At 41.1% G+C, this 27,940-nt stretch overlaps 1 protein-coding gene across 1 annotated transcript in view; it reads right to left on the bottom strand.

Moving 5' to 3' along the window:
* PTEN (phosphatase and tensin homolog) overlaps nucleotides 1-27,940 on the bottom strand; it is a 65,507-nt gene that overhangs the window by 15,904 nt on the left and 21,663 nt on the right. Inside the window, exons 2-6 of the mRNA XM_075841201.1 lie at nucleotides 21,615-21,699; nucleotides 9,301-9,345; nucleotides 8,185-8,228; nucleotides 4,093-4,328; nucleotides 3,626-3,767 (exon numbers count right to left, since the gene is read on the bottom strand). Coding sequence (XP_075697316.1) covers nucleotides 3,626-3,767; nucleotides 4,093-4,328; nucleotides 8,185-8,228; nucleotides 9,301-9,345; nucleotides 21,615-21,699 — 552 coding nt within the window. The remainder of the gene's footprint in view (nucleotides 1-3,625; nucleotides 3,768-4,092; nucleotides 4,329-8,184; nucleotides 8,229-9,300; nucleotides 9,346-21,614; nucleotides 21,700-27,940) is intronic.

Below are 27,940 nucleotides of genomic sequence, written 5' to 3'. Positions count from 1 at the left end.
ACGATTAGCTGCAGTTATAAAACTCCTAACTCACGCTGACTATACGATCAATGAATACTGTGGGCAGAGCCCCGTGTATTTCTAGGAGATGCTACTCCTCACTGCCTCCTGTGTAAAAACTGAAACTAGCAGAAGACAGGCCTAGCTGCATTATATGCAGTAGGAGGCAGGGGAGACAGGCTGAAACTGCTTCACATAGCAATACACTGAGACTCTGCAGTTACTGATCTATCACTTGCTGCATTTAGATAGGACTCAGAGCAGGGCAAGTGCAGTGTGATGAGACTCCACTCCCTCTGCAAGGCCAGAAGCATCATGGGAAATGCATGCTGCATTAGGGGACCCATATCAGAGAAGAAGGAATCAAGATGGCAAAAAAATCATAAAAGGGTAAATTAACTTAAATAGGAATACAAAAGAACCTCTACATTATTATTTTTTTTAATTTGATGACGTGCTTCTATAATCCAATGTGCCGACCATCATAACTTCATATAGAAAGCGCGTCATTATTAGAAGAGAAGTGGTAAACTTAGGAAAACCACTTGATGAGCACTACACATGAGTAATCAGAAACGGAGCTCAGGGCTGGGTTAGGTCACACAATTCAGGTGCACAAAACCAAAATGTCTCAGATATTCAGAACAGGAAGGGTGGAGGCGGTAAACCAACAGCACAAAAAGCCAGAAAAAAACCACATGTGCAAAATTGGGACAATAGTACAGAAAGGGTCCATAGTCTTCAAACTGCAATTTCTAAGCATCTAAGACTGTGATAAATATTTCACAATTCATTGCTCTGCAACAAAGTAAAAGAAAGTGATATGAGCTGCACTTTCTGAAAAGGTTGATGAATATTTAAAGGAACAGTGTCATCACCCAAAAAAATTTTCATATGTTCAAGATGTTAGTGCTTTATTAAAAACGTTTATATTTATTTGTGTGTTTGTGTTTTACTTTTTCTTATTTTTACACTTTTTCTTCCCTATGGGGGCTGCCATTTTTTGTTCCATTTCTGTCTGTGTCGATTAACGACACATACAGACATGGAATACGGCAGCCACAGTCCCATAGGGACTGCGAACGGCTCCCGTCCCATTGACTTCAGTGTACGGCGTCTGTGTGGGAACTGCGCATGCGCCGCTCCCACACAGTCCAATTCGAAATTGGCGCCGTCCGCCGCCATTTTCCTGTGGACCGGAAGTCGCGGCCGGACAGTAATATTACTACTTCCGGTCGCGGCTTCCGGATTTGTGCACTTGGACCAGCGGCAGCAAACGGAGCGGACGGGCCGGAGGGAGCCGCGGCGGCAGGAGCAGGTAAGAGATTTCAATGTATGTTCGTGTTTGTGTGTGTTTACTACTGTATGTAAACCTACTACACTGTGTGTTAGCTCAAAAAATGGCGACACACAGTGTAGGAGGTTACACCGTTCAAACCCCTCGTTTATCCCGGCACTAGCCAGGATAAAGGAGGGGGGGATGCTGAGAGCTCACTAGAGCGAGGGCTTTTAACCCAATGTTGCAATGCTGCAATTTTGGGAATAGCTCCATCTAGTGACCAAAAATGGGTAGTATTATAAATTAGAATTAATTTATAATATTTCCTGACTCGTGAAAAAAATAAAAAAAATTTGAACAATGTTTAATCACCCACACACTAAATGTTTAATTTTTTAAAAAAAAACATGTTTTTCTGGCAACACATTCCCTTTAACACAGGGTCCCTCTCCCCTGTTGCCAGGAGTCTGAAATCTGTAACAGCTCTTGTAAATGGTGCAGAAGTGGGGCAGGCGTCCTAGTACCACACTACAAAAACCATGGGGAAAAAGCCTGTTAATATAGGTCGATTTTGTTGAAAAAACCACAAATAAAACATACAACTAACAACTTTAAACAACTAACAGCCCTACCGGTAAGTAAAAATGTTTTGCCGTCAATGTTTGCTCGTCTCCCTTGAAGTAAATTCTCTCCCTGCCTATATTAAACCCTTGCCCTTACACAAGCTGGCTCGTGTGGTTTGGGGACAAGCGAAAAAGCAGCTGGGTTACAATGATATTGTGTCTGAAATGGCTTTACGAAACAATGCTTCTTACTTTCCTTTAATGCCACCACGGTGATCTCCAGCTATTGGAACTATGGGGGACCTATAGGAGGATAATGTCCTAATTTCACTCAGTTGCAGACTAAGTATGACATACCACGTACCCATTTTCATAGGTATCTGCAGATTCGTCATATTTTACAAACCCAATTCCATCACTTGAGAAATAACGTAACAATCTCTTCCTTCCCACTGATAGGTATACTGGCTGGGGAGACATGGAATCACCATACTAGAATTTTTTTGAGAGAAACTCTGTTTCTAGCACGAAAAACTATAGCACAACATTGGATGAATGATCGACTTCCATCCATTGGTCATTAGAAGGGATTGGTAAGTTCTGTAATACCTTTCGAGAAGGTTGTATTTCTGAATCGTGGTTGTAGTACTATGTTTTCTAGAGTTTGGGATACTTGGAACAACTCCCCTGTGACAGTCAACCCCTCTGCTGTTTCACCAGATACTGTGAGATAATAACATAAGTGACCCGCATTATTATTATGTATCTCCTTGAACTTGCGGTGCCCGATTTATTAGATGCTCGTGGGTGACACAGGTCCTAGGCTGTTTGGTTTTCTTTTATTTCTGTTCTTGTTTTTTGTCCTTTTATTATAATAGTCTTACATATGTCAAAGTAAACCAGTTTAAGTGCCATTGTTTATGTCATATTATATTCCTGGAATGTTCTGTATGTTCTCATTACTTGACTTGCTGTATGTAAACTTCCTTGATCCAATGTGATGTATTTTACAATCAGAGATGTGGGACTGATTTTACACAGTTGATCATAGTACACGCCCCCTCCTCCACCTGTCTCGTCGTCCACGCCACCTCCTCTTTCTCTGCCATGTTACGGTCGTTCTTTGAAGTGTGAGGAGGAGGCGTGGATGACGAGATAGGAGGAGAGGGCGTGTACTATGATGGATGACGCTCCGTGTCTTTGCTTAGCCAGCACTTCCGACTGAACAGAAGCACGGCGTGTCATCAACTGTGTTTACAGGCAGTGGAACCACAGGCAGAGCTCTGAAGAGCTCATGAAACATCCGCCCGGCCCACTGTCTGTAAATATAGTTGACGTGCTGTGCATTTGTTCAGCCGGAAGTGCTGCCTGAGCAAAGACACGGAACGTCACAGGAAATAAAAAATGTACTCCAGTTGCGGTCACGTGACCGCGAATTATAAGCATGTAACGCTGCCACATATAAACAGACATTATATTTGAAAAGTAAATGTACATGTCCCATTAGGTTAAAATAAAAATAAAATGTATTCCTTGACAACTCCTTTAAGCAGATATTAAAACCAATATAAGTTGAAAAACCCACTCATGTCAAATACACAAGAAAGTCAAATTTGCTTTCGCCCAATATTATTCTAGTAGATCAGACATGCTTTAAATTCATGTGGGTGTCCTCTGCCACAGTAACATTCCCAGAAAAATTGCAAGAATGCTTATAGCCAGAAAATGGTAACGTAGGTGTAATTCAAGCAATGAAAAAACATGCTGGAAAGGTCATACTTACTGCAAGTTCCTCCGCTGAACATTGGAACAGTTTCAAACATCATCTTGTGAAACAGCAGTGCCACTGGTCGGTAATCCAAATTATTTTTTAACAAGTAGCTGTAGTAATATACATAGCGCCTTTGGCTGGGAATTGTCACACCCTAAAAATATAAAAGGACAATTTTAACTCTGTTGAGTAGAGTATTCAGTCTCACATGGGTATTGCATGCTCTACACTTTTAGATCTTTTGTGCACGGCTTGTTTATTGTATATCAAATCATGACTTGGCAATATTTTTTATCTATTTTAATGAATATAACCAACTTTACGTATGCAAACAAGTATTAAAGGCAATGTGTCATGAAGATGGAGGGCCACACAACCCCCTCAGCAGATTAAGAATTAACAAAAACTGTACACATTCAATTGGGTGAAGATGTTCTTTTATAAAGAGGTCAGCCTCCATGAGTTTATAGGCCACTCACCTTCTTGTCTCGGGTACGCACTTCTCCATAAAAATCTAATGCTTCTTGTGCCTTTAGAAACTTGCCTCGATGTAGCAAATAAGCACAGATCATTACCCCTGTGCGTCCTTTGCCAGCTTTACAGTGGATTGCTGCTACATTGTCATTTTCACGTAGCCATTGGTCGAGATCTTCACAAAACGGTTTGATTAGTTCTAACTGTGGTGGATTGTGGTCTTCAAAAGGATACTGTGCAACTGCAAAGAAAGAACAAATGTATGCAGGTATTTATTTTTGTTAGGAAAACAAATTACACGAAGATATCGTCAATATATGTTAAAGCTGATAAAAAGGGGAAACTCTGATCTGTCATAGCTACATGCGAAATTAGGTTATAGATCAAGTCTGACATAAAGGGGTTATCCCAAGTAGACATGTATCCCCTATACACAGGATAGGGGATAAATGTCTGATTGCTGGCACCCCACCAATCACTAGACCGTAGTAAGTAGCCGCCCCCCGTTCCTCCTGCGCAGTTAGAGGAGCAGGAGTCAAGCATGGGCCCTGTCACTCCCTTCAATGTCTATGGGGCGGAAGGAAACAACCAAGTGCTGTACTCTGTCAGTCCCATTGACTTTAAAAGGAGTCGCACAACGCATGCTCGACCACCACTCCATTCAAAGTTCTCCTCACCAGGGCTGTGGAGTCAGTAAAGGTCCTTTTACACCGGCCGATATGCGGCCGGTGCAGCGAGCGCCGATCAACGAGACATCGTTGATCGGTGCTCGTTTGCTCCTGTCACACGGAGCTATGGATGGGGACGAGTGGTCGTTACTCTGATCGCTCGTCCCCATACATTATCATCATGTCGGTAGCACGTTTCCCAGTTTACACAGGGAGATGTGCTGCCGACAACGATAATATTTAGCTTTTTTTTTTGTTAAACAATACGACCAGCAGATGATCGAGCATTACATACTCCCATATTAGCTTTATCGAAGTGTCTTGGAAGTGAATAGACATCACCTCCAGCCAGGAAGCGATGTCTATTCACACTCCCGACACTTCGGTAAAGTTTCTTGGGGACTTACTCACACAGCACGGCATGATCTCACGAGTCATTCACAGAATCTTTACCAAAGTGTCGGGAGTGATGAATACACATCGCGTCCTGGCTGGAGGTGATGTCTATTCACTCCCAAGACACTTCGGTAAAACTAATATGGGAGTATGTGACTGCACAGTGTGATCTCACGAGATCATGCTGTGTTGCGAGTACTGCTAAAGATGAATGGAGAGAAGAAGTGTATGACGCCGATTGGTCAGTGTTATACACTTCTCTCCACAACGGCCAGGTGGTAAAAGTAAAAACACGCCCAGTTGTCTATTAAGAAACTAATTAGCATAAATCTAAAATTGTGCATAACTTGCTCAAAATTGATAGTTTTTCAAAATAAAAAACACTTGTCTACATTACAGCGCCGATAACATTATGTAGGAGATAGGGCACTTATAATGTGGTGACCGAGCCTCTAACTTTTTTGAGGAGGGGGGGGGGGGGGTGTTTTTTTGGGAGGAATGGAACTGCAATTCTTGTTGGCGTTTTGAGTTTACGCCATTTACCACGTGTTATAAATAGCTTCATTCCGTGAGTCGTTACGATGATATTAAATTTTAAGAAGTTTGTTTTAATACTTATACTTTCTTTAAAAAAAGTTTTTACTGTGCATATGTTTTTGTGTCGCAATATTTTAAGGGTATGTTCACACGCAAACTCAAAAACGTCAGAAAATACGGAGCTGTTTTCAAGGGAAAACAGCTCCTGATTTTCAGGCGTTTTTTAAGCTGAAAATGAATTTGGAGCTTCCTTTGAGGCGTTTTTCATAGTGTTCAATGGAAAAATCAGCTCCAAAAATGCCTCAAGAAGTGACATGCTACTTTTTACGGAGTGTCTTTTTACGCACCGTTTTTTAAAACAGCGGCGTAAAAAGACGCCCTGTATGAACTAAATGCTGTTTTTCCCATTGATTTCAATCGATGTTTATAGGCGTTCAGCTTCCGTTTTTTTAGGCGTTTTTCGAGGCGTAAACACCTCAAAATACGCCTGAAAACATACCCTAAGAGTCACAACACTATTACTTTGCCATTGACTTTGCTGTATGTGAGCCAGCTTATTACAGGCCGAGTTGTAGTTTTTATTGGTACCATTTTGGGGCGCATAGAACTTTTTGATCGCTTTTTTTGGAAGGCAGAATGAACAGAAAACAGCAGTTCTGGCATTGTTTTTTATTTAACGACGTTCACTCTGCAAGTTAAATAACGTGATTGTTTTATAGTTTGGGTCGTTACAGACGTGGCGATACCAATTATATGAAGCTTTTTAAAAAAAAAATCTGGGAGAGAAAATGGGTTTTTCATTATTTTTTTTCTTTTCAAAGATTTATTATAGACTTTATTGATCTATTTTATAATCCCATTATTGGACTTCACTGCACGATCGTTTGATCACTTTTATAATAGGCAAAAACTGTTGGCAGACTAGTTGGCATAAACTGTTGGCCTTTGCTAGGCCCCCAACTGCATTGAAAACCATCAGCAGCCCGCAATCGTGTTGCGGGGTTGCCGAAGGGGTGACAGAGGGATGCCCCTTCCCTTGTAACCTACTTAAATGCCACAGTAACGATTAAAAGCCAACGCAGATTCTGTCCATTAGAGCAGCAGCCCAGCTGTCAGACAGCCCGGCACCCAGCACTTGACGTGGGCTTTTGACCCAGGGCATCCCCCTTTCTCATTTTCCCTTTAAATGCTGCAGTCAGCTTTGATCGCAGTATTCAAGGGAATAGCGTCGGAATTAAGGTTTCTCTGATCTCCGCCATTAGAGCGGGGCTGCGGCTGTATAATACAGCCATTGCTTCTGACAAGTCTGCACACACGGTCAGCATGAGGTGATGCGGCCGGCGCAGCACAAATGAGCAGTGGCGCAGGCACTGAAGACAGAACATGGGGGTTTTGCAGTGTGCCCGCCATGTTCTCCGTCTTCAGTGCCAGCGCTCACTAGTGCAGCACCGGCCGCATCACACCATGCTGAATGCACGCCGCACAGCTTAGTATTGAAATACACTAATACACGGTATTAAACCGTTTGAGGGTGCATGGCATCGAAATAATATTGATATTTCGATGAATTGTGCAACATACACACACACACACACACAGCACTCTTTTTTTTTTTTTTTTTACAACATTAAAAAAAAACTATATTTTTTACTTTTTTTTTAAAAAATTATTAGTCCCCCTAGGGGATTTGAACCAGTGATCATTATATCGCTTGCATGATATATGGAAATACTAATGTATTGCAATATATTGCTATACTGACAGTCTCCTTTGAGGCAGCCCTCCCCGTTTATCGGCTGATCGTTTCCCTGTTTACACATTTCATATGACAGAGAAGAGAAAGGAGAGTTGATAACCGATTTTCTTTCGCTGCTAGAACTTCCCAGTCTTAAATTAATAGAAAATCACAATCATATAATTAAAATTTCAAAAAAACTTTTCAAATTCCTATGAAAGTAAATATGCAATAAGCTATGCCTTTAATAAATACAATATTAATATAGTATATTTCATGTTTAGTCGCATTTCTACCCACTCTACCCAAAACAGACACAGACTAACTTAACAGCCCTGCTCCTCACTGCGCTCGTGCATTAAGAAGTAACAGGTGATTTCGGACCCCCAGCGATCAGACATTGTGGATAGGAGATAAAGGTCTATCTTGGGACAACCCCTTTAAGGGGTTATTCCCATCTAAGACATTTGTGGCACATCCAGACAGACAATAATGAAAGAGGTGGTCGTGTATATGCTGGCTCTTTCCATTTGGTTTTATGAGAGTTACGGAAACAGGTGAGCAAGTGTGTCTGGCTGTTTCCGTAACTCCCATAGAAGTCACACTTATGGGCGGCCAACTCTCCATTCATTGTCTGCCTGGATGCAGCGGCCGTCTCACCACGACTCCAGTTCTCGACATAGAAACGGGTCCCAAAGGGTTGGGGTGGGGGGGGAGATCTGTCAATTTTCCACATGACAGTCATTTTTCATGATACTCACCTCTGCAGCTAAATTTGTTGGTATCATAATGTCGTTCAGCACATCTACAAGTAAAGCAGACATAGGTTAGATCAAGGGTCATTTTAACATGTCAGATCACCATACAGGGGACATGCTTATCTCTACCAATACCAACATACAGTCACCAAAATCAAATAAGGCTTCACTTCAAAGATTATCAAATTGTAAGTCAAACGTACTCTACTTTGTAACAAAAGAAAAATGCCTAATTATTTCCAATTCCTATTTGGAGCATGCTTTTGTCAAGCACATTACTCTGCATTATTTAAGGAGATATGCAATTAGGACCTCAGGCATTGATCTTGGACAGCTCTCCGAGTGCAGATGCCTTGTCATGTCATTATTGGCTTGGCTCCTTCAGAGGACAATATACTCCAGACTGACTGCCTTGGAAAATGATCTATGAACAACATGTCTGCACATTGTTAGATAATGTCTTGAAGAGGTGTTCAAACACGGCATAAAGGGGAAAGTCTCACTTCTAGTATATGGAATTCTAACAAATGCAAAAACCTGAACACAATAGAACAGAAAGTAAAAACTGCTGAAAAAAAATAAAAAATTGGCTCCACTACTGTAGACTTTAACACGAAGGGTAGGGCTGGGGAATTAATAAAAAAAACAAAAAAAAACGAAATTCAGCCCAATTAACAGACGTCATCTTGCGCATTTTAATTTTATCAATTGTTTTTTCCCCCCGTTTAAAACTATCTGCATCTTCACTCACAGCTACAGCAGTGGTGGATCATCCGTGTGACAATACAAGCTTTCCAGGTCTACAAGCTGAAATGTAGTCTATATATTTTATTCCCAAGTCAACACGTGGTTACAGGCCATGAAGTGGGCGAACGTCCAAGTCATTTAAAAGTAGATCATGTAACATGAATGCCTGCCAAAATTCCATCTAACCTCATCACTCCACCACTGCGACACAACTCTCCATTAGGCCCCTTCAACTAATTGTTTCAGGCATGCAAGTCTGTAAAACAATACCCATCCGCCCGGTCTACAGACATTACAAGGCGGCTACTTTCACCCAGAATACGATTTCCACTGGGGTGTTTAGAAAACGAGGCAACACCAAAGTATACTTACAGATTGTAGATCTTGTAATGGTTTTTATGCTTGGAGTCCAAAAACCTTGAAAAGAACAATAAGAATAAGATGGTTAGCAGCAGAAAGTGATATTAAATCGCACTTCTCTGGACTATGTGCTAGGGATGCACGGTGCATCGAAACTTCGATACTGTTTCGATACTGTGCATCCCTAAACGGTTCGATACCGCTATTTCCTGTATTTCGATACTGAGCTGTGCAGCCGCACAGCTCAGTATAGTAATACATGAATGTATGGGAGCGCGGCTGCGGCTGTGTAATTCAGCCACAGCCCCACTCCTGAGTCATGATAAGTGCGCGGGGTCAGGATGATGCGATGCGGCCGGCGCTGCACTAATGATTGCCGGCACTGAAGACAGAACATGGCGGGCGCTCTACAAAACACCTCCATGTTCTGTCTCCAGTGCCTGTGCTCATTAGTGCAGCGCCGGCCGCATCTCCTCATGCTGACCGCGCGCGCACTTCCTGTCAGGAGCGGGGCAATGGCTGTATTACACAGCCGCAGCCCCGCTCTATAACGGCGGAGATCAGAGAAACCTCTCATCTCTGCCGCTATTCCCCTGAATGCTGCGATCACAGCTGACTGCAGTATTCAGGAGAAAATGAGAAGGGGGGATGCCCCTGGATCGCGTCACAGGGAATTCCTGTGACGCGATCGAGGGCCATACCATATATGGGCAGACAGCCCAGGGTCTATTGACGGACCCCAGGGCTGTCTAACCAGATTTCTTGTTGTTAGGACATACCCAAGTATGTCCTAACAACTGCCTGTGTGCTCTCTGTCCACAGGCTAATGTACTGGCACATATCTGATATATGTCAGTACATTAAAGTTTAAAAATAAAGTAAAAACAAAGTATTGTTAAATTTAAAAAAAAATACACATTCACCTTTTTTTACAATAAACATTAAAATAAGTCTCAATACATAAAATACACACATTCAGTAATGGCGCGCACAACAATTTTTTTGTATCATTTATGATGTGTACGCTGTAAAAAAATGAAATAAACACGGCTTTCATTCACTTATTAATGTGAGGCGCGAGGTGCGATGAATTTAACCTCCATGTTCCTCACATTAATAGTAATTAACCCCATCATGTACCTCGCACATTAACCCAATATGACTGAGAAACATGATGGGATTAATTACTATTAATGTGAGGCGCGTTCAAAATTCATCACACGTCGCGCCTCACATCAGAAAACGGAAGAATTTTTTTTTTATTACTGTTGGCAAAAGTATCGAAATTGGTATCGAAATCGCAATACTAAACAAAGTATCGGTATCGAAGTCCAAATTCTGGTATCGTGACATCCCTACTATGTGCCACAGAGAGTAAAAGACATTGAGACAACTAAAAACGTAGTGGAGCAGCATTCTGCTGCATGGCTGTGTGAACATACCCTTTCTGGATTATTTCTTTTACATTACAATTTATTCTTATTTTTGCCCTACTTAAAAAGTTTTGATGCATTTTTGGAGCCAACCACAGGAGTGTTTGCAAAAGAAAGGAGCTGCATCAGTATTTTCTTTATACCTTTCCTTCCTTTTGGATCCACTGCTGGCTTTCGATTTAAAAATATAAAAATGGAGCCAAAAGCTGCCACAAAAGCTGAAATCAAAAACGTGTGTGTGATCCTGGCCTAAAGCTAACTTAGTACATTTAACTTAAAGAGAATCTGTCACCAGATTTCCAAATACAAGCTGCATACATTATTAAATAGATCGCATACCTGATGTACTTACTTTGAGAGGATTATACAACCATTCTTATATGGATTTTCAAAGTTTTCCTGCCGGATATTAAAATGAACATTTTATGAGTCTCAAGTCCCAGAAAATGCTCATTTTAATTTCAGGTGTTAAACTTTGAGAAAGGATTATACAGCCATGCAGATATGGATTCTTAGACCGGATGAAGCGGGCGTAATTGGTTTAAGAGTCACCCCACAATAAGTTTTTGGGCGCTGATTATGACCCATCGTAAATCAGAAGCCAAGAAACCCCCCCCCCCCCCCAATGATTTCAATGAGAGGCAGAGACCACATACTCTTTATTCGAGCGGTTTCTGCCTCTGAACCCGCATTGAGTTCAAAGGAAGGCAGGAAAAACCTGCGGCACTCATTTGGAGCGCTTTTTTGCATTTGCGTCAATGGTTTAATTAAATAGCGGGGGAAATAAAAAGAAATGCAGAAAAAACGCATCAAACAAGGCTGACAATACAAATTCCACGCACAAACTTTAGCTGCCTGTCAAAAAAAAATAAAACTGAACTAGGCCTTAGGGTGCAGTCACACGCGGCAGATTTTGTTGAAGAAATTTCTGGGACTGAATATCAGTTCCATTATCTGAATCTGGTTGTTTCTGCAGCAGGTGCATGGATTTCTGAAAGTTCCATTCAGATAAAAGGAAATTATTCAGTCGCAGAAATATCTGCAACAAAACCTGCCGCGTGTGACCGCACCCTCAGGGTAAGTTCACACGTAGTTTTTTCAGACGTATTTCTGAAAATAAAGGCTTTGAAATTCGCCTGGAAAAAAGCACTAGCAAAACGCTTACAGCTTTCCATTGAATTCAATGGGAAATACATGGGGCTGTTCACATAAGGTGTATATTTACGCTGCTTAATTTAAAAAAAAAAAAGCCTTGTAAAAGGGAGTAGCATGTCACTTCTTGAGGCGTTTTTGGAGCCGATTTGCCATTGACACTATGAAAAGTGCTCAAAAAAAAGCCTCAACTGGAAAAAAAAGTTAAAATCTTCAGCTTCAAAGACGCCTTGAAATCAGAGGCGGTTGAAAACAGATCTGTAAATTTCAGCCACTTCTTTTTGTACGTGTGAACATACCGAGAGATCTAATAATGGATGCAGTTTGTATTGTGCAATCTGATGACAGCTCCTCTATAAAAATGGTCAATTTTGATCTTTGAGGACCTCTCAGGGTTATTTTAACAAATAGTTGTATTTCACATAAAATAAAATTCTGTATCATCATCTTATAATGCTGCGTTATCTTGTTCCTGTTACTCCTCTTAGAAATGTATGAATAAATTGACAACTGGGTGTTACTATTCCCCTTATCAATAGGTGGCATCCCTATACAGTCAGCAATGATTGGACTTTGTAGGGACACCCCTCCCCTCCGCCCAACTGGTAACAATCAGTTGTCAATTTATTCATGTATTTCTAGAAGAAATAAGTTTAACGGATTTCTAAGAAATGGTTTTCCAGAATTGTTATTTCAAGGGGAACACGTATTTACTAAAACAGACATGTCAGGAGAGCTGACCGGTCCTACCCTTCTTTAAAACAAAACAGTAAGTTATGAGTTTGAGCAGTGAATTCGGATTTACTAACACACAGCAATTTAATACCCGGTGTAAAGATCTTCTCTGCCAATGTCCTCATAAAGAGCTCGATGCCCTGGTAGTTCAGTATTCAGGAACTTCACAGCAACAAATCAAAATTCAGCTTTTTTTTCTAGCACAGGGAGTTCTCATGGTGTGATGAGTGACCATGTCTCTATGATATTAACTGGTTCCCGACCGCTGGCTGTATTTTTACGGCCTGCGGTCAGGGTCCTTAAAACCCGAGCCATAGACTTTTTACGGCTCGGGTTTTAACTTGCTGCCCGCGCGATCGGGCAGCTGAATATTGGGTCTCCGGCTGTCAGTGACTGCCGGTCCCCCCCTGAGGAGAGGATAGAAGCAGCTTTAGCTGCTTCTGTCTTCTCCGATGTATTTTTACACAGCGCTCAATGAACGCTGTGTATAGGAATAGAGGCAGCGGCCGCGCCGCTGTCTCTATTCCTCCCGGTGATCATGTGACTGGTCACATGATCGCTGGGTGCCGTTACTGACAGGCTGCTGCTGGGTCTAACAAGACCCAGCACAGCCCTATTAGTGACAATCGTCACTATGAGAGGGCTGATTTCCCCTGTAACTGGGGCTGCTGTGCAGCTCCAGTTACAGGGGAGAAGATGGTGTAAAAGAAAGAAAAAAAATATATAAAGTTCCCCAAAGGTCTTTTTTGACCTTTGAGGGACAGACCATAGTAATAAAAAAATAATAAAGTAAAGTGCAAAAAAATGTAATAATAAATACACATAAAATACCCACCCCCCAAAAAAACAGTTCCCCCCCCCCCCACCAATCATTGTTGTAACGCTAGCGCTGACCCAATTACTCTAATATAGACATGTAATATATTAAAATTTACGGTAGACAATGACGATCACAAATAAAAGGTGCAAGAAAGGGGCAGGAAGTGTTTTGGGTGCCTTGGTATAAAAGCTTCAGGTCAGAACATTTGACTAGTCTGCCATCTTCAGCGACCTGGGTTGCGTGTGTAGAACCATGAAGAACACTTCCGCGTACACATGAATTACATGACTGTAGTTGGCGTTCAGAGATTTCTAAAGCTCCCGCATATACACATAGGATTGATCCTTCCACCTTTTTATGGACACTTCCATTAATGCATCCATGACAGAGCTCCAGCAGCGTGCCATTACCAGCAGACACAAAACTGGTAGTGAGAATTTTGTTTTTCCTAGTAAATATACACTGAATACAGCCATTGTACTTAAGTTTTAATGATCTCAAGAAACGGGTGAGGGGTCTTTGATCTCCAAATCAATATGCATTTTTCCACTCCAGCTCTCTTCACTGCATCTGTTTCTAACTTCCTGTTTGGCTCCGTGACTGTGCAGTCTGCAGAAACAGGCTTTTCTGGGCGCTCGTTGTTCCATCAGGAAGCATATGCTGCAAACAGCTCAGGATCTATGGCCTACGTTTCATATAGTAGTTTTTTTTTTTACTAGTTCATTACCAAGACTATTAAGGTTTGTGAAAACAAGTGCACAGCTAAATACATCTAGGATCTGACTTTAGTGGGTGGAGAGAAACACGTGTCATCCACCACAAAGTTTGAGAAATGAGATGCCAGTGTGGGTAGTCACCATCATATTCAGTGTAAACCTGTATGCACACTTAGGCCGGATTCACACGAGCGTGTGCATTTTGCGCACGCAAAAAATGTGGCGTTTTGCACGCGCAAAAGGCACTTAACAGCTCCGTGTGTCATCACCATATGATGCGCGGCTGCGTGTTTTTTGCGCAACCGCCATCATTATGACACTCCATTTGGATGTTCGTAAACAGAAAACCACGTGGTGCTTTTCTGTTTTCACTCATAGTTTTACAGCTGTTGCGCAAATCACACGCGTCCGACAGAAGTGCTTCCGTGTGGTGCGCGTGATTTTCACGCTCCCATTGACTTCAATGGGTGCGTGATGCGCGAAATGCACAAACAACGGACATGTCGTGAGTTTTTCGCAGCGGACTGACGCTGCGTAAAAATCACGCAACTGTCTACACGGCACCATAGACTAATATAGGTCCGTGCGACGCGCGTGATTTGCACAGACGTATATCCCATTTGTCTGAATAAGCTCTTAGGGTATGTGCACACGACCTCTTTTCAGACGTAATGGAGGCGCTTTACGCCTCGAATTACGCCTGAAAAGATGGCTCGAAATACGTCGGCAATCATCTGCCCATTGCCTGCAATGGGTCTTCCGATGTTCTGTGCAGACGAGCTGTCATTTTACGCGTCGCTGAAAACAGCTCTGTATTTTCAGACGTATTTTGTTAATCGTGTGAACATACCCTAACCGTTATTTCACCCTAAAAAGGAGACCGATGATGGTCTTAGCAGTAAGAACTTCCTCATACTTCGTATAGAAATCATAGCTACAGAACAATATCAGTGCATTAGGAGGATTCTTATCTCGGCTGTATGGGTGCTCCTTGTGTAACTGGTAACCAGTGCTATGTTACACCTTTATTTGTCATTGCACAGCGTGGCTCGCGGCCAAACCTTAATACTGATAAGTCTGAAAGAAGAGAAGACACTTGCAGGCACTGTAAGTATGAGGACATGTAGGGTGCAGGCTCCAGGGGTGGTTCCCTGATCTAGATTCCTGGGGCCTTGCAGGGGAAAAGGAAAGGCAAAAAAAGTACATATATTTCAAATACAAAAAACCTTAAACTATGCACCTTCATGATGTTCAATTAGAACTCCATTGTTTTAATGCTAAATGTATACTTTCTTGGTACTACATACAAACATTAAAGGGAATATCCGGGGACGAAAAAAAATATAAATCCCAAGTAATTTTAGGTTTTCATTTTTAATTCTGTACTGAATGGTGCAGATCAATCCCGATGCAGGGGTGCCATTAGTCCTGTAGCTTGCCTAATATTGGTGATGCGCTGACTGAGGGGAATTTTTTTTTACGGTGTTCATCCTGTGGGTTAAATGTTATATTATGATGGTTTGGACTTTTACAGGACGCGGTGATACTAGTTATGTTAGTTTTTTTTCTTTTGTTACATTGCTTTTGGGGGAAACCGGGAAATGGGCGTTTTGCTTTTTTTTAACATATATAATTGTTGGATCGATTCCATGATATACTGAAACACGAATGTATTGCAGTACATTGTGATTCTGATAGGCTTTAATAGGTGTATAAAGTTGGCAGACCTAAGGTCTTAATTAGGCCACAAGGCTGCCATGACGACCATCTACACCCAGTGATCGCACAGTGGGTGGGCGGCAATGGCATGTCAGACAGAGCCACCGCCTCAATCTAATGGCTTAGACGCCACAGTCACTATTGACCACAGCATCTATGGGGTTAAACGAGTGGAATCACGCTTGTTACACTTTAGTGTCTGCTGTAAGATACAGCGGACACCCTTTCTATGTAGCGGGCTCAGCCTGTGAGTCCACTCCTCCGCCCGCCCCATATATATGTATGTAGGTAGGTAGGAAAGGGGTAAAGTAATATGCAGTATTCATGCAAAGGTCGTATTTTTATATTTTTTGCCTGTGACCCCCTAGGTGCTGTTTTGGGAGAGACGGAGTAGAATCAGTCCCTTTCCTCCTCTGGCAGCTGACAATATAGTCACTTCTTACTTTCCGTGCAGATCGGTAACATGGGATTCAGAGTAGTGAAGATGTTTCCTGTGTGACGTCCATAGTATACTTACCAATGAAAATGTAATGAAATAAAACAATAAAGACCGTGTCTGTGCAAGGTTCATATCTGCTTTGAAGAGGAGATTTACACAGTCCTAACAAGCTAAGGAGTCTTCTCGGCTATACTGCCACGCTACTGCAGTAGCTCTGCTCCTTCCCTGACTAGAAGGGCAGAAAGCAATTTCTACTGGCTGCTCTGTAGTGAACAGAGAATCACTATGCAGAGCCCGGGCTGTGGGGGGAGTGACTGAGCATGTGTGTCCACCAGCACTCCGTTTACTAGGTGGTTGTGCACATTGCTATATACTTTAAAACACCAGGTGGAGCCATACTATGTAAGAGTCCAAACACTTTACTGGATTTTTTTTTTTTAACAGAATGCAAGACTGTGTTGGAGGCCCCGTTCGCTGCATGCAGTACTTTTTTTTCCCCTGTCAAGCCAACAGAAGCAGTAATGTGTCGTGGCTTCAGTTAAAAACAAAAGTGATGAAGCAAATGTGAACAGAGCTTAATTAGAAAACTGTTTTTAGGATTTATGCAATGAATATATTTAATGGTGAGTTCGTGTCAGTAAATATTCTTTGTATAATGCAAAGTTAAACTATTTTCCAATATAACTTCTGTATCAATTCCCTGTCATTTTCAAGATCTCTGCATGCAGTCATTTACCAGAAACCTTCATTGTTTACTTTGTGGCTTAACCCCTTCCCCCTGCTGGCATTCTGGGCCCTAATGTCCAAGCCATTTTTTACATTTTTCCATTGTCACATTCGAAGAGCTGTAACTTTTTTATTTTTGCGTCGGCATAGCTGTATAAGGTCTTGTTTTTTGCGGGACGACTTGCAGTTTTTATTGGTACCATTTGAGAGTAGATGCTACTTTTTGATCACTTTCTATCACATTTTTTTTAAGTCAGGATTAACAGAAAACAGCAATTTTTCCATTGTTTTTTATTTTATTTTTTACGGCGTTCACAGTGCGGGTTAAATAATGTAACAGCTTTATAGTCGGGGTCGTTACGGACGCGGCGATACCAAATATGTGTAACTTTTTTGCTTTATTGTAGTTTTTTTTAATAGTAAAGCATTTTGTAAGGGGAAAAGCTGGGTTTTCCATATTTTTTTTTTCACTTTTTTTTTAAATTAACTTTATTTAACTTTTTTTACTTTTATACTAGTCCCACTAGGGGACACTGCAATACTTTTGTATTGCAGTGTATTACTGCCTGTCCGTTTAAAACGGACAGGCATCTGCTAGGTCATGCCTGCGGCATGATCTAGCAGGCATTCGCTGCAGGCAGACCTGGGGGTCTTTATTAGACCCCCGGCTGCCATAGAAGACACAGACACTCGGCGATTTTATCGCCGGGTGTCAGTGAGATGAGAGGGAGCTCCCTCCCTCTCTCCAAAACCATTCAGATGCGGTGCTCGCTATTGTGCACCGCATCTGAAGGGTTAAACAGGTTAGATCTATACTAATATCGATCTCACCCGGCAGAGCAGGGACGCCCCCAGCCCTCAGCTGCTTCTGGCAGCTGACAGCAGGGAGATTTCACGGCTCCCTGCTCTGTTTACTTTATTCTAATGCAGCGACGTAGTTTGGCGGCGCTCTAGAATAAAGCCCACTAATGACCGCCGTAAAAAGACGTATCGGCGGTCATTAAGGGGTTAAAATCTGTCCGGGTCATGTGATGATCACAGGTGCTGGGAGAATTACTGTTGCAGTATGTGTACCAAAAATTAGTCTTCTAAAGAACTGTGCACCTGTGTGTCCATCACAAGACCAGGACAGCTATATAACAAAGGTGCCTACAAAATGACAGAAAGCACAGATCTTGAAAATCTTGAGGAATTGATTCAGTTCGTACAGTGGATATTGCATAATTTTTCATCATATAATAAATAATCCTTATTTGCTGAAACCATGTACATATATTCAGAAGTGGGGGGTAAAAGTCAGGACAGCTTTGTAAACCAGGCACGCACATTTCCTATGACAAGGTATAGGTTAATTTCACAACACTTAAAAAGGTCTTCACTTCCTCCACATCAGACAGAGTTACGGTATGCTGAAATATGCTGCAGCACTCCCCCGCGTCTGTCTAGGCACTCCTGTGTCCATCAAACCTGCACAGATACAGTTCCGTCATCACCGGGAAGATTCGCCTGACAAGTGTTAACCCTTTATCAAGAGTTCTCAAATAAAAATCTAAAACTTGATTCATTGGAACATTGAGAAAAAGCCAAATCAAATAATAATGTATATGTTCATAATATTGGTGTACCAATCGCTTCTAAAGTGAATTATTTATTGTTATCACTAGGCACAGCACTATTGGATAAACTTCAGGTGATCAGAGGTATTAATGGAGCCATTCATACAAGCAGTCAAAACACACCTGTGCTAAGAAGGACATTGCCGGGAGAGGCAGCACAACTTATATGTACTGTAGCTGCCTAGTCAATCCTTGCCAATACCAGAGCAGACCAAAAGATTGTCCATAGCAATCGTGCTGATCAAGGATTTATAGAATAAAAACTGGAATCTGGCTGCTACGGGCAAAAAAAATTAAAACGGATACCGATAAGGGTCACAATCACTGAAACAGTTTCACTGCAAAAGGCCCAACACATGGTGTCGACATTTGTAGTCCATCTGTATAAAGCGTCCTGAGGAAAGCATAGAAAAACTTTTTAACTAGGGTCACTATTCATTCTATCAAGGTTTAGATGCTATGTGTAAAAAAAAAAAAAGAAAGCACAATCTGAGTGGTCTTGAAGATGCCACCATCACTATGACATTTTTGTAAGTCTGCGGATCAAAGAGTCTGATCTTACTTTCTCATACTGCTCCAACAAGAATAAAATTACAGCTTTGTCTGCAATGGAGAGCAGGAAATGCTCTACTCTTCCCCCCCAGTCCCCCTCTATTTTTGGTTTGAGGTGGAGTACCAGATTTTGACAGGCTCTTTAACGTCAAAAGTTTATGGGAGTGTTTGCATACTGTATTTTTTATCATTCATCTTTAGTTTTAGGGTCCCTTTAACTGAAGGCCACAAACGAGATTATATTTTTGAGCACACAAATTTATCTTGCCAACCACTGCAAATTTAGAGGAGAAAATTAAAAAACAAAAAGAAGAAACCTTGGGCTGAACAACCCGGATATATAAAGCTTTCATGAAGCAGTTTCCAGTCCGCTGCTGTATAACATGACCACAGATTTACAATAGTGATCTCCTGCCTCAAATCAGACCTCATTTGATTATATACAGAACAAAAGGCATACAGGAACCACCAGTCTGATGACGTGCTTTACCATGGATGGCATTTTGGTGCCTTTGTGTAGCTGCACATCCTGTTAGAAAATGAAGGAAGCTATTTAGACAATGCAATCTGGGTCACATCTAGTTCACTTGTAGCCATTTGGATGGTTAGGAGCAAAATCCCACTCAAACAGAGTTTGAAAACAAGTATGTGAACCATGGCAAACTAACATGTAATATACTTTTAAAAATATGAATAAGGCTTTGTTCACATATCCGTTATGGCTCTATTCTGATGTTCCGTCAGAGGTTTCCGTCAGAATAGAGCCCTGACACAAACACAAACCATAGGGTTCCGTCGTTTTGAAGGAATCAATAGTGCAGTCGACTACGCTATTGATTCCGTCAAAACGACGGAACCCTTGCACAACTAAGACAAACGGAAACCATTGGGACAGGATCCGTCACCATTGAAATAAATGGTGATGGAAACCTAGGGTTTCCGTTTGTGTTAGTCAGGGCTCTATTCTGACGGAAACATCCGACGGAACGTCAGAATAGAGACATAACGGATATGTGATCGAAGCCTAACCTAGGCCAAAGACAAAAGGTGTAAGTGGAAGAATGGATGAGGCTGCAAACTTCTAAAACTTAAGGTGGCCATACACACAGGACAATTGATAAGTAGACAATGTCAACCATAACTAAGGTCTGTCAGTTAGAAAATTTGCAAAACGAACGTTACAAGTGCCCAATACCAATCGTCAAAAAAAAAACAAAAAACAGGTCACCAGTGTTGAAAACGTTTGTCAGAGTATGGAAAGAAGTTGAATTTGTATGGGCCACTTGTACCACCACCAATGACCGTCCTGCAAATGACCCAAGAGTAAAAGGGTTTGTCACTTCCCTCAATACGTAATTGGGTAATTTTATGGTCACCATCAGACATGTAAAGACACGTTGCATGACTATGACAGCTAACATATGAAATATGTATGGAGAGATGTCAGCCTAACCAATAGGGGGAAAATCCCCCTACTCTCTAATTTGTATGACCAGCTTTACATTTCACATCACTCTAAGGACTAGTCCACACTAACGGAGTTGAAGCGTATTTTCCATCCGGAATTGGACGGAAAACACGCAGAATACAGTAGCAGCAAAGTGGGTGAGATTTGACAAATCTCATCCACACGCTGCAAACATTTTCCATGCAGAATTTCACCCTCGTTGCGTATTTTTCGTACGGCAGCATATACATTCCTGGACTGAATTGCTGAATTTTTCAGACGTCACCATCTCCTAGCATTGAGAAAAACGCTGCAAGATCCACACCATTTTCTGCAGTAAAAACCCGCAGGAAATGGTGCGTTTTTTTCCGCAGCAGAATTTCTGCAGAAATTTTCTGCAGCAATTCCGTTACGTGTGGACAAGCCCTTAAGGGAACCTGTCACCAGCATTTTACCTATTGAACTTTACTTATCCCTCACTGGCCGCTGCTATCAAAAGTTCATTGCCGTTATCGCCTCTCCTAAACTCCTCCTCAGACTGTAAATAACGGTCTGCAAACATTTTGCGCCTTTTGTGTGTCCCTTTGTGCGCACACACCAGAAGACGACAATGCACGTACGCAGGATTGTGTGTGCTGGGGGAGGGGAGGAGCTGTCAATCAAAAGTAAGGAGGCGGAGTAAACTCGGAAAGACTTGAGGAATGAAGATATGACTCTTTTCAAACGAAGATTTGACTCTCATGCTCATTAGCATACGGTGTGGGAACACTAAAAAACGGAATACTAAAGCTACAGAGCCGACTAAGACAATTATAGGTTATATAGAAATGATTTTTCACCCTTTACCAGGTATTGCTGGTTTAATAGGTGAAATGCTGGTGACAGATTCTTTAACCTTATGCAATTCAGAAATAAGAACCCATACAATCTCAAAAATATCAGAACATTTTTATTTGTTTTCTTTAACTTACCTTACTACATCATCTATATTGTTTCTGTATACACCTTCGAGTCTTTCTGCCGGAAACCCCATGGCAATTATGTTAGGATAAATATCTGAGCATGAATCGTTAAGGAAATCAAGTGCAATTGTATTTTGACCTTTGTGTATTAGCAGCAATCATTGTATTAGACATTAGGTTAAGGTGCATGTTCCGAAAGTATCTATAGGCTCTGTTCACATTGAGACTGCAGGCTGCGATACTTAGTATCTCAAAAGAATAAAAAGGGGAGGAGCTTTTGCCATACGCCTGCTTCCTAGAAACCTATGGGAACTTTCCATTAAAACAAACATATACATCACATAAAAGCAAAACATTGTGTGAACAAAAACTTTATAATAAACAAAACACTCAAGATATGCAGCTACTTTGTTCAATAATTAGGAGTTTGCATATCCATTAAACTTGACGCCAGGAGCAAGATCCTAGGTTCAAAGGGTGAGATTTATCAAGAGTAAAATAAAAAAAAAGTGGGGTAGTTGCCTGTGGTAACCAATAAGATTCCAGCTTTCATTTTTCAGTAGTTTTTCTAAAGATGAAAGATGCAAATCTGATTGGTCAATATGGGGCAACTACTCTACTTTACTTTTGAAAAACCTCCCTTACAAACTACCTGGCACCTGGGTTTTGTCCAGCCCTGCATTAGATACAATCCGAGCATGTTAAGATTCAAAAGTACCAAGCGATAGAATAACCTAGTAACATTTTATACCAATAGAAAAGTCCAGTGACCACAAGCATAAGAAATCAGTCTTATTGCCCAGTGAAATTTCTCTGCTTTACCAAGTAATACATATCAAATATCAAGAACTGAGAAACCCCATACTATATTCTAAGGGCAGTTGCACGAGTGCCACTCGGGTCGTTTTCACGGCATCCAAGTGGCACCGGATAGTTTTCACGGACCCATTCACTTTAGGCCTCCTGCACTCAGCCGTAGCAGTGTCCACAGTGCATGATTATGGCACGAACGGACCGTGGAGTGTTATCCGCAGGCGACCAGAACCACGGACCGTGCACACACAAGATGTGCATTCATTTCAATGAGCCAGGACCGCAATTGCGGACCATAAAATGACATGTCCTATATATTTTTTTTGCGGTCTGGGTTCTGCGCAAAGCATGGACCGTGGAAAACCTATTCATGTGCATTGGCCCATCGGATACTATGTGTTTTATACTATCCGCAATCGCGGATAGCATGCGGCCACAAAACTAGTCGTGTGCATTACGCCTTAGAGGTTGAATCGAATGTGTGAAAACGGACCCAACTTTCTGATCCATGGAAAGGAAGGACACGTACTGTATTTCAACGGATCACGGACAGGACCCAGACAGACGACACGGTCTGGTGAATTAGGCACAAACCATTTTTGAGTCCATTTTAATAAAATACAAAAAATAAATAAAAATGGTTTGCAAAGATGGACATAATCTTTGAAGCAGCACTCCAGATTTCCCCTTACTGAAGCGCTGTAAATGTATGACGACTCCCTGAATATATTTTTGTATGCTTTTCTATTTATTTGTAGAAGCATTCTGTCCCTGCAGTAATGGGGGTTCGCTCTCCATGCACTGACTTCTGGGCTTGTGCTTATACACAGCAGCAAATCTGAGCCCGCAGAGCATGAGGGTGGGAAAGATCAGCCGTCTACACAGGAGGGGTGTTCCAGACTTAGACCTCCAAGCTTCATTCATTAACCATACAGTTCCCTATTATGAGCTAAAAAGCAATACATACTTAAAAAATAGGTCAGAATAGAGTGGCTGAAATATAATCTTTTAGTACTAAAATGGAATCCCATACAGAACTGCACTACACAGGCATATAAACATCTTAAAGGCTATGTACACCTTTGAAAATCTGTATCTCAAAAAGTAAAAATAACTTATTTCATAGTTACATGTCAGAAGTTTTGATCGGTGGAGGTCCGAGCACTGAGACCCCCACCGATCACTAAAACGAGGTGGCAGAAGTGCTCGGTGAGCGCTGAGCCGCTTTGTTTCGGATAGTATTTTTTCTCGAAAAGCCGATGTAGCGATGACTTTCTATTGAGTCCGTACATCAGCTTTCTGAGAAAAGCCGATCAAAAACCAAGCAGCTCAGTGCTCACCCAAGCGCTTCTGTAGCTTTGTTTTAGCGATCGGTGGGGGTCTGTGCTGTGCCCCCACGATCAAAGCTTCTGACGTGTCACTATGGCATGTCAGAAGTTTTCTGAAAATTTAGTTAACAAAAAAGTATTTAGAAAGTTGAATAAAACTTTTATTTTTTTTTAATAAAAAAAAATTAACAAAAAACATAAATAGCTTTTTAAAAAGGTGTACATAGCCTTTAACTATACACTGAGAAATAGCATATTCAGGGATGTACAAAAAACAGCAATAATTATACGGTTAACAAAAGCAAAGACGTACTGTCCAGCATGTGATTCCCTTGCAGCACTGCCATAGGAGAAATTTTAGTGTTTAAAAAGTTCCCGATCAAATCTATGGGCTACCCGCGTAATGCATGAATGTGCTGTGTCCTCCATAGATGTTCTTTGCGCCTAACAGATGAAAGGCCTAAATGTAGGGTATATTGAAAAAAGAAATTAAACCAGATCAACCTCTAAAAACTATGCGCCATTCCTTATAATAGTAGTATGATTATTTTATGTAAAATATAAAATACAATAGGAGGCGGCATATCAGAACCATAATGAGAAAGTGTTCACCCGAGGTTTAATTTTCCCAGCACCAAACTGGCCGGCTGCTATAAGCAACAAAGGCAAAATCCATGTACAGGTTGGTGAACAATCAGAGATAAAACATGGTCATTCACTAAGCTCCATTATATCATTCTTACATAAATATATCAAGATTCCAACAACCCAGCACATCTACAACAGTCCTACTATTTTGAGCAAGTCATGAAGGTCATAAATACATATCATGTTATCTAATATGCTTTGCACAACAAGACAATGAAAACAAAAAGGACTGAAATATTCGCGTAGACCACTTATGGGAAACTTTTTTCCGTTTTCATTTGCAGCAACTCCTTACTAAATACATTCCACAACAATTACCAAGCAGCAAGAATGGAAATCCAGCCATTCTAAAAATGCCTTGTTCTTAAAATCTTCCTTCCTCAAACTTTTCCTGCTTTTCCAAGATCAAATCTTAAACTACAAGACAGGCCCTTCTGTGCAATGGAACAAGATCTTTTGTCTAGGAAAACAGAACAGTAAGCAAAAGAGTATGTAAAAAAAAAAAATTTCATCCAGCATGAGTGGGACTTGATAAGTGTGAATTATTGAACAATTTGGACTATTGGAAGGTCAATCAAAACATTCTCTTTGGAAACTGAATACATGCTTGGGGACTGTGCTATCCCAAAGTTGCCATTAAATCTGTTAAAATGTCAGCCCCCTCTGCTTAACCCCTTAGTGACCACTAATACGCCTTTTTACGTCGGTCACTAATGGGCTTTAGGCTAGGCTGACGCCTTTTCACGTCAGCCTAGTCTAAGTCCTGCACGGGTCTCCCGTGCAGGCAGGAGCCGGGGCTCTGCTGTCTGATGACAGCTGAGCTCCTGCTCCAACGCCCGCGATCGAAGTTTACTTCGATCGCGGCCATTTAACCCGTTAAATGCCGCCGTCAATAGCGACTGCGGCATTTAACTTTGTTTACAGAGGGAGTGCGCTCCCTCTGTCACCCATCGGCGGCCCGCGAATGCAATCGCGGGTCTCCGATGGGGTGTCATGGCAGCTGGGGGCCTGATAAAAGCCCCCAGGTCTGCCCTGGACATATGCCTGTTAGGACGCGCCGGAGGCACGTCCTAACAGATTGCCTGTCAGATTTACACTGACAGGCAATAATGCTCTGGTATACGAAGTATACCAGAGCATTATAGCAGCGATCGGAATATCGCACAGTAAAGTCCCCTAGTGGGACTAATAAAATAAGTCAAAGTGAAATAAAGATTATTAATAAAAAGTACAGTAAAAAAATAAATAAAACCATTTTTTCCATAAAAAGTGGTTTTATTTAGTAAAAGTGTAAAAAAAAAAAAAAAAAACACACATATGTGGTATCGCCGCGACCGTAATGACTCCATTAATAAAGTTAGTATGTCATTTAAACCGCAAGGTGAACACCGTAAAAAAAAAACCGCAAAAAACCATGGCGAAATTGCTATTTTTTTCCATTGCCCCCCAAAAGTGTCATAATAAAAATGAATTAATAAGTCCCATGCACCCCAAAACAGTACCATTCAAAACTACGTCTTGTCCCGCAGAAAACAAGCCCAAAAAATCACTACATTGATGGAAAAATAAAAAAAATACGGCTCTTGGAAAGCGACGATGCAAAAACAAATAATTTTAGTTCAAAAGTGTTTTTATTGTGCAAAAGTCGTAAAACATAAAAAAAAACTCTACATATGTGGTATCGCCGTAATCGTACCGACCCATAGAATAAATGTAACATGTTATTTACGTCGCACAGTGAACGGCGTCAATTTAAAAACGCATAGAACAATGGCGGAATTTCAGGTTTTTTTTATAATCCCCCCCAAAAAGGTTAATAAAAGTTAATATAAAAATTATATGTACCCAAAAATGGTGCTATTAAAAGGCACAACTAATCCCGCAAAAAACAAGTCCTCAAACAGCTATGTAGACGAAAAAATAAAAAAGTTATAGCTCTTTGAATGCGACTATAGAAAAACGAATAAAATAGCTTGGTCATTAGGGCCTAAAATGGGCTGGTCACTAAGGGGTTAAAATACAGCTATAGGGGGCTAAGGCAGAAGTTTGACAATATTGTGTTCTTTGCAGGATTAATTGGTCAACCTGAGATCTACAGAAGCAATTGATATAACGACATGATCTCACGTGGCAGAAGAGTAACTAAACGTTTAAAAAAACGTTTAACACGCCATAGTGACTTGTCAAAAGTTTTGATCAGTGGGGGTCCGAGCACGGAGACCCCCACCAATAGCTAAAATGAAGCAGCAGAAGTATTCAGGTGAGCGCAGTGCCTCTTTGGAAAGCCATGATAGCAGTGTATGGATTTCTATACACCGCTCTGAAGAAAGCCAATCAAAAACGAAGCAGCACAGCGATGACCCAGGCGGTTCTGCTTCTTTGTTTTAGTGATCAGTGGGGTATCAGTACTCGTACCCCCACCGATCAAAACTTCTCACGTCACTATGACATGTCAAAAGGTTTTTAAAAGTTTAGTTACACTTTAGTATGATTTTCAGGCACTAAATTTTCCTTATACATTTGAAAGCACATGCAAGGTTTTCTGCAATTTCAATTCAGATGAATGGGACAGTCGCAAAACCTGCCACATGTGAATATGCCTTAAATTATCCCTCCTGTTTTACTCTGCCACCCAAACTAAAATCTGGTGAGGAGAGACGCTCCTGCATGCTGGGTGGCACGAAATCATACGCCACGCATTTCCGTTGTATTTTACAGCTGACACCTCGCATTAACCACTTAGATGCTGCGGTTAACAGCGACCACGGCATCTAAGGAGCCTAGCTGTTTCTTATTTTTTCCTTTATTACTTATATATATTCTGCTCTAGTCGTTCTATACCAATTGCATATTTTCATATGCAATATTATATATACATATATGCGAGTGTATGTGATATTTGTCATTCTATCACACACGATGAATAATTCTTGTTTGTTATAATGCACAGTATACATTCAAACACTGTACATTTGTTGACATACCCTTTAGTAAAACAGGCTAAAAAAATATATATTTTTTTGTACATAGTTCAACTTTAAACAAAAAAACAAAAAACTTTTCCCATTAAAAAAAAAAAAAAAAAAAAAAAAGGACAATGTAATTAATAAGAATTCAGTTAAGTGCTATAGTTGTGTCCATAATAGGCTAAACTATTTATCTCACAGGGTGAATGCCATTTAAAAAAAAACTGAATTGGTTTATCAAAAACAAAACCAGAATTGATGTTTTTTTTGTTCAGCTTGCCTCCCCCCAAAAAATGGAATAAAGGATGATCAAATAGTCGTACGTACCCTCAAAAAGGTACCAATAAAAACTGCAGCTCGCTTCTCAAAAAGCCTTCACATAGCTCCATCGTCAGGAACAAAGTTAGGGGTCTCAGAACACGGCAACACATCAAAAAAATAAAACTGTCTTTGTCCTGAAAGGATTAGAAAAACATGGCTGCTTTCTTCTAACAATTGCACCTACACTCTATTGGCGTGAATGGAGTCGAGCTGCATAACCACACAACCTCTGGACAGGTGTGTCACTGTTTTTGGTAGA

Source organism: Rhinoderma darwinii, chromosome 11 (assembly GCF_050947455.1).
Source record: "Rhinoderma darwinii isolate aRhiDar2 chromosome 11, aRhiDar2.hap1, whole genome shotgun sequence".
In the NCBI taxonomy this organism is placed as follows: domain Eukaryota; kingdom Metazoa; phylum Chordata; class Amphibia; order Anura; family Rhinodermatidae; genus Rhinoderma; species Rhinoderma darwinii.
The sequence above is the reverse complement of the archived record's forward strand: the minus strand, read 5'-3'. Positions and strand labels throughout refer to the sequence as shown.